At 40.6% G+C, this 9,994-nt stretch overlaps 1 protein-coding gene across 2 annotated transcripts in view; it reads right to left on the bottom strand.

Annotated features, from left to right (window-relative positions):
* DBT (dihydrolipoamide branched chain transacylase E2) overlaps positions 1-9,994 on the bottom strand; it is a 16,328-nt gene continuing 6,334 nt past the window's right edge. The window contains exons 4-11 of one of the 2 annotated variants that reach the window (XM_018561960.1): positions 9,734-9,915; positions 6,123-6,247; positions 4,652-4,895; positions 3,849-4,015; positions 2,014-2,091; positions 1,403-1,594; positions 1,242-1,317; positions 1-581 (exon numbers count right to left, since the gene is read on the bottom strand). In XM_018561960.1, the coding sequence (XP_018417462.1) occupies positions 418-581; positions 1,242-1,317; positions 1,403-1,594; positions 2,014-2,091; positions 3,849-4,015; positions 4,652-4,895; positions 6,123-6,247; positions 9,734-9,915 (1,228 nt within the window). In that variant the 3' untranslated portion in view covers positions 1-417. Of the gene's footprint in view, positions 586-1,241; positions 1,318-1,402; positions 1,595-2,013; positions 2,092-3,848; positions 4,016-4,651; positions 4,896-6,122; positions 6,248-9,733; positions 9,916-9,994 lie in introns of both variants that reach the window. The other variant, XM_018561961.1, reaches the window with a different exon arrangement.

The raw sequence follows: 9,994 nt of genomic DNA, 5'->3' as shown, positions 1-9,994 counted from the left end.
GATGCCCATGGCAACCAAATTCTTCCTCTCATCCTCCCATTGTGTATCATATGACTGAAAGGCATAATCTGAATGGGATTTAAAAACAAGCATACCTTCTCCTTTAGGCAATTTATTTAGTAAGGCCCACTGTGTTTCCGAGATCGGCTTAAAGCCATTCACAGATAGATGGGCTGACAATACCTTGTAAAGTATTTTCCAGACATTTGAATCTAAAAAGTTAAAATACTAAACAGAGAACGATATCCTTGAACTGTAAAGTCGTCCTGTAACTTGTGCTTTATTGTGCACATTTGTCCATAGGACATTGAGAATGCAGTGCCTCCCACAGTGAAGGAAAATCAGACAGAGGTTTTTGGTGGGGAGAGTGTGTTGTTCCTGTTAGTGGAGAAAATATAATACTTCTCTTCATCCGTTTCATTTTAGATCCAGGAGCATGGAAGATGGGTTCTCGAGGTAGGATTTCCAGAGATTAGAGAATCTGGACATGGTTGCTCCATCGATAATCCTGTGGTCCGCAGACCAGCTAATGTTGAGAATGTGAGCTTTTACCACCTGCCCTCTTGAGTCGAACCGTGGAACTACCTGTATGACAGGAGAGATCAGACAGCTAGTGACTGTTATGCAACATTTTAATGATGCAGATTATGTGACAATAAAATGCGATGACCTTTAGAAATAATTCCTTGCGTCATTCTGGTTACAGGATGCAACAGCAACACCAACACAGGAGTGCAATGTGAGACATGTAACTACATAAATAGAATGAAAATACATACACACACACACACACACACATATTGTAAATGTATGTAATAAATATTAAATATACAAAATAGAATGTTGAAATAGCTGAATACTAGGGATGCACCGGACACAGACAGGATAGATCCTGTCTGCGTCCGAGCACGGACACCCGCGCGGATGTGCAGCTCGGGTGAGCATACTGCCGCGTCCTCCCATAGGGAAGAACAGGCTGCTGTGAACAACCACACACAGCACCTGTACTTCCTGGGAATGGCCCGATACGGCCATGCATGCTGCACGGATCTGTGCGGCCCCACTCTACCTGGTGTGAATGAGGCCAAAGCATATTCACATGGCTAAGAGAATAAATAGGCAATACAGGGGTAAGTACATGATTCTTCAGTAATGGTATGGAACAATCAAATCCCTTAAAATATTTCACTGGTGGCCAAGAACCTTTTGCTTGGTAATAAGTTGTGTTTTTGACAAATAACCAACCTGCATTTTTCCAAACGCTCCAATAGCCACTTCTGGAGGTAATATTACAGGCTTGGCGTAGGTACCCCCAATCTACGAATTAAAACAAAATAGGTCAGTAAACTATGCAGATGTTTTTCCCAAGTGTTCTCACACACACTTTGCAAAGTTTACTTACAGAACCAATGTTGGATAGTGTAAAAGTTCCCCCTGTCAGCTCAGCAGCCCCCAGTTGCCCCGAGGAACCCAGGTTCTGTAGTCGGTTAAGTTCAGTAGCAATTTCAAATATACTTCGGACTTGTACATTCTTCACATTCGGGACAATCAGACCTTGGGGTGTATCCATAGCAATACCAATGTTGTGAGCAGCCTATAAAAGGTCAGGGGAAAAATGGTGAGACATGAGCTTAGAAACGGAGCAAAGCTTTTTTGTCTTAAAGTGTCATTCCCGCTGAAACAGATATTACACTTTTCAGCAGCTTTCATTACTCATTTAATTCTTAAAAGAAATATATCTTTGCACACACGCTGCCAAACCATCCACTACAAAAAAGTTTTATTGGAGCAGGAAAAAGGAGATTCCGTCTGTCGGGAAAGTGAGGGATTGAAGTGGACAATCTGGTCAGACAACCTGGCAAGGGAGTCCATGAGGGATATCACTAGGGTGGATTCAAACATGAGTTAACTTCAGTTTTGTTAATTTTTTTCTTCAGCGGTCCTCTTAAACAGTGACCCATGTATGTTTAAATGAAGAGTACAATTCTGCTCTGCACTGCTGACAATACAAACCTTATAGGTAATATTCTGACAATTTTCATCCAATGATGCGTTGAGGACTGGATACTGCAGTAAACCCAGACTGGCTGCCTGAAAAAGAAAAATATCAATGTAATGATAGCAACATCATAACAATGCCAGGGCAGTCTGTCAGCTTGTCTCTTGAAGCCCAACTCCAGCTTCAGTATAGAATAAAAATAGCGGTTCTAACAATAAAAAAGGAGCTCTGGCCACAATACTCACCTTCTTTTTAGCGTAGTTGCCCACAGACAATCAGTGATACAGCGCTGGTCCTCTTTCAGGTTGAATGACACCCAGTGTCATTCAACCCACTTAATGTGAGTGCAGGATGCCATTGTTCAGTGATGCAGAGAATGGCACTGATACCAGTCATCAAAGCAGAGAGCATTGCTGGCATGATGGCTGCTAAGGGTCGGAAAAGACAAAGAAGAAAAGTGTATAAAAAAAAAAAAAAAAGACTCCAAGAACAAGGTGGAGTTGGACTAAAAACTGGCTCAGCTTTGCTACATATACCTCCTGTGTATCTCTAGAACCCATAGATTTAAAGGGTAGCTCTATTTGGGTGATCAATGTACACTGCAAGTATTTAAACAAACTTTGTTTCTTTTCCGGTTTCTGAAGAAACAGCTGTTTGTTTCACCATGTCCTTTCCAAACTGATTCCTAAATGGGAAGGTCTGGGTTAGTGATAATGAGTGAGTGGACTTTCTGTGCTGTAATGAGGAATGGTGCAGTCATTAACCATTAGGGAGTTTTCTCACCAAAAATGAAAGTGACATTTCTGGGGGCGTTCTATACACAGACTGTGTGCAAAGCACCTCAAGGTTGCCATACTGCATTGCATTTTTTTAAATTGTTTTAAACAATTATAGTAGCTGCAGTTTTATATGAAAAGGTAGTTTTTATTGCTGCAATTTTATATGCTATATTTGTTTTTTTACGATTTTTTCCCCCCCTTTAATGTTCAGGCTGTATACAGGGTCTTGACTTTTGCCACACTCAACAGTTAGTCCCATTCCTCTCAGCACTAAGCACTCTGTCCACTGTTCATGGGTTTAAGCCCCAGACTTAAACCCTTGACTTTTTCCCATGCCAGCACCTAGCCCCATTTCTCTCAGCACTAAGTGCACTGTCCAGTGCCAAAGAAAATGTAGAATGTAACTGTTACATGGTGGCGGTGGGTTTTAATGCTGACTGGGGCAGAAGTCCAGGATCAGAATACAGTCTGCACATGGAATGCAAGGGGCTCCGCTGGGATTGTTTTGAAGATTAACACAGGTACTTGCAGGCATGACAAGTTGCTTCCACTTTAGGAGAAGTGTTTTAGAACCTGGCAGATTAGCTTTCAAAATCATCAGTTGGTCCTTCAATGGATTATCAGATAAGAATTAAGCGAAACACAGGGAAATATCCCCCTACCCTCAAATCCCATTTATCTCAAATAACTCCCAGATAATATACTGTATTTAATAGAACATACATAAAACCTAGATACATTCATATAGTCAATGAATGCTTAGAAATCCACTTGTAATATTCCTTCATCCTTTATGGCAATGCAGAAGGGTTATCCTTCTTGACAATATCCTGTAGGTGCAGTTAGTCCAAGCCAGTTTGATGGCACTCATATGGGCTTTATTCCATTGCCATAGACAGATCTACACTTCACACCTTTGCAGCAATTCTGGCATTATAGAGCATAAACCCTAATTTCTTACAAAAGGTGGGGACACCAATGGAGGAAAAAAACTTTACACACAGGAAGAGTTTTATGCAGCAAATTTTGCTTTGTTATCCCCAGTCTTGTACATCCTTTTTTAACCTTACCTTGATGAAGAAGGGCATGAATGACAGACGGACCCCTCGTGCTTCAGCTGCAGGCTTTAGGTCCTCTCTTATTTGGACAAGTTGTGTCATATCAATTTCATCACAGTACCCAAAATGAGGGATCTTTAATGCAGCAGACATTGTCTTCACCATGGCTTTATGGAACCCTAAATCAATAAAATGACATTTAAAAAAAATAAAACTTGAAGGAAATGGTGCACATTTCCAATGAACTGGGGAAAAAAAATATTTGGACCATTGTAAATAATCATATATTTTAGCTTGTACACAATCCTTTGTATGCTTTACACATAAATGGACTGCACAAGCACTCAGTAGATGAGAAATTTGGCATAGGATTTGCCTTTTTTAAAAGGTAACACGAGTACCTCTGCATAAGTTGTCTCTAACTTATATTTTTTGATACGCTGATGAGCCAAAATGACATGTACCCGTCGAAAATATTCAGAATGGTTTTCTTTGCTATAAACACATTCAGCTAAGCTATAGGCTGAAACTGCATGCTGCTTTCTAATCTTTCCTCCTGTGACACTAATGGTCTGCTGTTTTAGGCTATGGCAAACACAAGGTTTGGCTATAAAGTGTTGTAATCAAATTTACATCTATGGTAGCCTATTATGGGGCATATTTCAGCTGAAGATCATACATTAATAATCATGAATAAAACCATTGCATAGATCACTGAACTTAATGGTCACTTGAATGTTGCAGTACAAGATTGCCATTAATAAATAAGATAACAACCAACATGTTAACTTTTCTGTTTATCAGGACTGCGTTACCTTTCAATGGCTCCGTCACATCCTTCCCTGAGAATGTAATGGGCTTAGTGAAAGTCACAGGGATGCTAGGAGTCACCTCTTTCTGGGATGACTTGGGGATCTGTGCTCTAGGAAAAGGAGGTATGATTTCAATTTCTGGAGAAGGCGGTATTATGGCTCCTGTTTGTTTGGCCAGAAAGTTTAAAATGTCTTCTTTTAGGATACGTCCGTCCCGTCCAGTGCCCACTATTTCACTCAGTTTGATCTAAAACAAGATTAAAAACCACAGAGACATCAGAACATCGCAACCTTTATAATGTCTGTGAAGGTTCTCATTCATCCATCATCATTCAACCTTTATAATGTTCACCTTCTGCATAATTATTCTGTTTCTGTCAGAGAAGTACCTACTGACATTATAAAAAAATATTGGGTCCAAAAACAAAGAAAGCCTTAATCTCCCAGTACTCATACCTAAGCCATACTGCTTCAAGCATGCACATTTCCTCATCAAAACCAATGATATTGGTCACATTTTGCAATACATCCTGCAGGCTGATGCCCCTCAAAATGGTGGTGTCCAAAAGCTATCTACTTTACATTATTAAAAGTAGACGTCTAGCCAACACCTTTGTAGTGGAATTTTGTGGGGAAGGGTAAGATGTGCCGTCAGGTATTTTTACCAGGGATAGAAAATGAGGGGAAATGGCCAGCAATAAAATCACTTACTTTAGTATCAAAGGGGATGGTTAGAATTTCTGTCAGGTATTTGTTCCTGCAGACTTGGGGCAGCAAGTGAGGGGAATGTCCCTAATGGAGGCACAGAGAGCAGTAAAGAATTGACAGAGGTTCGAACCCCTCTCCGCACTCACAGGTTTATAATTTCTCTACTTTCACCATACCTGGGAATATGTAGAGGCAAAATCCGGAAACATGTGGAAACTGGGTGGGACCTTAGGTTGAAAGTAGGAGTTCCCACTAGAATTACTCTATGAACATTAAACAGCCATATAACACAGGTACCTTAATAAATGCATAGCACCATATTTGACTTTGCTCCAAGCTCCATTTGTCAAATAATCCGCATTTTGCTGTCTTAAATAGAATCCTTAAATACTAGGGGGGGCTGAACGACACCATGAGTTGCATGGTGTCGCTGGTAATAGCTGGCAGTTTCCAATGCCCAATGCTGGACAACCAGAGTGCGGACAGAACTCAAACATGGTGTATGCACTTATGAAGGTTCATGTGGTATATGGCTGCTTAAATGTTCATTAAGTGATTATGAAGAGAACTTCCACTTGAAAGCAGGTGTTAAAAAAAGGCACATTTAACCATGTCATGAAAGTTTACTTGGCCTAACATGATTTTTCACAGGGTAAGGTTCTTTAACGATTATTTATTGACAGTACATGCAGGCCAAGTACAAAGCAAATCGTGTTTTCAACATAGCATAGATGTATAGATTTCTGTACACAGCATAACAACATACATTGTTCTCCATGGCAAGGCGTCTGACAGCAGGAGTTGCTTGAGTCCTGTGTCCCTTTATTTCCTGGTGTGTATGTTCTTGCGATGCAGCAGCAGTCTCCACAACATCTTCTTCTGGGGCTCCATCTACAGAAAAAACCTGATCACTGACAAATATACAGGTGAAACTCGAATAATTAGAATATCGTGCAAAAGTAATTGCAGTAAGTGCTGCAAAAGGGGCCCAAACCAAGTACTGAGTACATATGCATGCTTGTACTTTTCAGAGGTCCGATATTGTTCTATGTACAATCCTTGTTTTATTGATTGCATGTAATAATCTACTTTTTTGAGGTTGTGGATTTGGGGTTCTTGGGGTTTTCATGAGCTGTAAGCCATAATCATCACAATTATGACAAATCACGGCTTGAATTATCTTGCTTTGCATGTAATGAGTCTATCTTATATATTAGTTTCACCTTTTAAGTTGCATTAGTGAAATAAATTAACTTTGCACAATATTCTAATTATTCGAGTTTCACCTGTATACATGAAAATAGGAGCAAGAACCAGCAAATCATCTTCTCCATGTGAAAGGGACTTGTCTTATCTTGTAAAACAAGTGTACAAACTTGTATTTCTTTTTTGTGCTGGATGGTGGATGCTGGAGACTTTAAATCTCACATTTTTTTGTGGTGATTTGTTTCGTGTGGTATGATCTCTTCACTTGTGTTCCCAGATCTGCCTATCAACTATGACATTAACAAGGAGATCCCACTCTCTTCACATGAATTTTTATTTTGTGAACACCCTAAACTTTCAAGTGGGCAGGAACATAACCAGACAGTAATGTTAGTAAGTCCTTTCTATTTTGTGTGTCTTTATATACAGTTTTTACCATATTTGATACAGACCACACTGTCAGCAAATGTGAACCATGGCAGGCTTCTGGACAAACTAAAACACTGCCAAGGGTGCTTACAATGGTCCCCTTTTATTTGAATGCAAAGTTGTCCACCAAAACATGAAGGAATGATCTGGAGAGTTCCACCTGCTAGCCTTACAAAACACTACTGCAACTGCTCCAGGACCCCTGGTAATAGAATAGTTTGCCCCTAGCACCTGTTACTTTCACTAGACAGCTTGGTCTGCAAGTAAATGTGGCTACAAAACTAAATCTATACTTACAATGAATGTCCCTGCAAATATATTTACAAAACATATGCAGAAACAAGTTTTTAAAATAGCAGAACTCCCTGATCAGATTTTATTCATTTTAAAAGGACCATTATCATAAAAAATATTGTAATCTCCTAATTATATGGGGTAAAAAAACAACCCTGTAAAGATAAAATATAAAATATGTATTTGAAAAAAGGAAATTATACAATCAAGATCATCATTACAAGCTCTATCTGCTGGTTACAAAATATGAATATATTATAAAAATATAAAAAAAATATTCAGATCATATAATATATAATAAAATAATTAAAATCGTGTATAGTGTACAGTGAGTAATCACAATATAGTGTTTTGTACATTTACTTTCAAGAAAGATCAGAAACAGCAGTCTACATACGTCTCTCATGACAGGTGCACTTTAAGCAGAGATAATGATCTTATTCCCGGTTATACAGGTGATCACTACAGGGAACATTTCCAAAGCTTAAAACATGCAAACATATAACACTGTCAAAAAACATTCCAAGATGTACTTAAAATGTTGGAATATTAATTCAAAATACACTATATTGCCAAAAGTATTGGGACGCCTGCCTTTACACGCACATGAACTTTAATGGCATACCAGTCTTGGTCCTTAGGGTTTAATATTGAGTTGGCCCGCCCTTTGCCGCTATAATAGTTTCAAGTCTTCTGGGAAGGCGTCCACAAGGTTTTGGAGTGTGTCTATGGGAATGTTTGACCATTCTTCCAGAAGCGCATTTGTGAGGTCAGCTACTGATGTTGGACGAGAAGGCCTAGCTCAGTCTTCGCTATAATTCATCCCAGAGGTGTTCTATCCAGTTGAGGTCAGGACTCTGTGCAGGCCAGTCAAGTTCCTCCACCCCAAACACGCTCATCCATATCTTTATGGACCTTGCTATGTGCACTGGTGCGCAGTCATGTTGGAACAGGAAGGGGCCATCCCCAAACTGTTCCCACAAAGTTGGGAGCATGAAATTGTCCAAAATGTCCTGGTATGTTGATGCCTTAAGAGATCCCTTCACTGGAACTTGTGGGGCCAAGCCCAACCCCTGAAAAACAACTCCACACCATAATCCCCCCTCCACCAAACTTTACACTTGGCACAATGCAGTCAGGCAAGTACCGTTCTCTTGGCAACCGCCAAACCCAGACACGTCCATCGGATTGCCAGACAGAGAAGTGTGATTCATCACTCCAGAGAACATGTCTCCACTTCTATAGAGTCCAATGGCGGCGTGCTTTACACCACTGCATCCAACGCTTTGCATTGCACTTGGTGATGTAAGGCTTGGGTGCAGCTGCTCGGCCATGGAAACCTATTCCATGAAGCTCTCTACACACTGTTGTTGTGCCAATCTGAAGGCCACATGAAGTTTGGAGGTCTGTAGCTATTGACTCTGCAGACAGTTGGCGACTTCTGCGCACAGTGCGCTTCAGCATGCGCTGACCCTGCTCTGGCATATTACGTGGCCAACCACTTAGTGGCTGAGTTGCTGCTGTTCCCAGTTGCTTCCACTTTGTTATAATACCACTGTTGACCGTGGAATATTTAGTAGCAAGGAAATGTCACGGATGGACTTATTGCACAGTTGGCAACATATCACGGTACCACGCTTGAATTCACTGAGCTCCTGAGAGCGACCCATTCTTTCACAAATGTTTGTAGAAGCAGTCTGCATATCTAGGTGCTTGATTTTATACACCTGTGGCCATGGAGGTGATTGGAACCCCTGAATCCAATGATTTGGAGGGGTGTCCCAATACTTTTAGCAATATAGTGTATGTGTTCACTGAACCTGCACTAAAGTTTTCACGTAAGGGTAATGTGGCATTTGTAGCCAGTGAAGAAAAGTGGTCAGATCTCTTGTTTTCGGTTGGTGAATTATTAAAAACTATTCCATCAGAATGACACCCAGGCAACTAGCATTTTCAAAAGGCAGTCATGGTGACAGCCTACATACTGCTCTTGGTAGGTTTGCTTTAAAGCAGAACTCTAGGCAAATCAAATCTCAACCTTTGCAATGGGGCTACCTCTGCAGTGCAAGGGTTAAATGCTCGTTTTGTCTAGGGAGCCAAAATAACAAAGTTATACTCACCTGAACCACGATCTCGGCTGGCTCCTACACCACTCCTTCCAGCCTGTCTCCTCCTCTGCTCCAGTGGTGGAATGTCCCTCGGCTACTGTGTATAGAACATGAGGACTCACCGGACTTTAGACTGCTGAGCGGAGGAGAGAGGCTGAAGGGACTGGTCTAAGAGCAAGCCGGGATCGTGGCTCAGGTGAGTAAAACTTTGTTATTTTGACTCCCTAGATAAAATAACTCCAATGCAAGGTTAAGATTTGATTTTCTTGGAGTTCTGCTATAAGTGACAACACAATATTTAGGGAATCAAAAACACATTCTTATCAGCATGCTTACATACCTTTAAGAACATCTTTTTCAATGTCAACCAGAGGCTTTCCAACCAATGCTGTGTCATCCACACTGTAATGCAACTTCCGAATAACCCCATCATAGCGGCTTGTGATTGTCACTGAAGCCTTGTCACTCTGTACTTCACAGATACTGTCAAACTGGGACACCGTGTCACCTACTTTCACATACCTGAGAGGACACATATTACAAGCAAAGAGTCAGATAATTCTGACAGTAAATAACACACACATACTATAATATATATATA

Source organism: Nanorana parkeri, unplaced genomic scaffold (assembly GCF_000935625.1).
Source record: "Nanorana parkeri isolate BGI_ZX_2015 unplaced genomic scaffold, ASM93562v1 scaffold553, whole genome shotgun sequence".
Classification (NCBI taxonomy): Eukaryota; Metazoa; Chordata; class Amphibia; order Anura; family Dicroglossidae; genus Nanorana; species Nanorana parkeri.
Note: the sequence above shows the minus strand (reverse complement) of the source record. Positions and strands in the feature narration are given on the sequence as shown.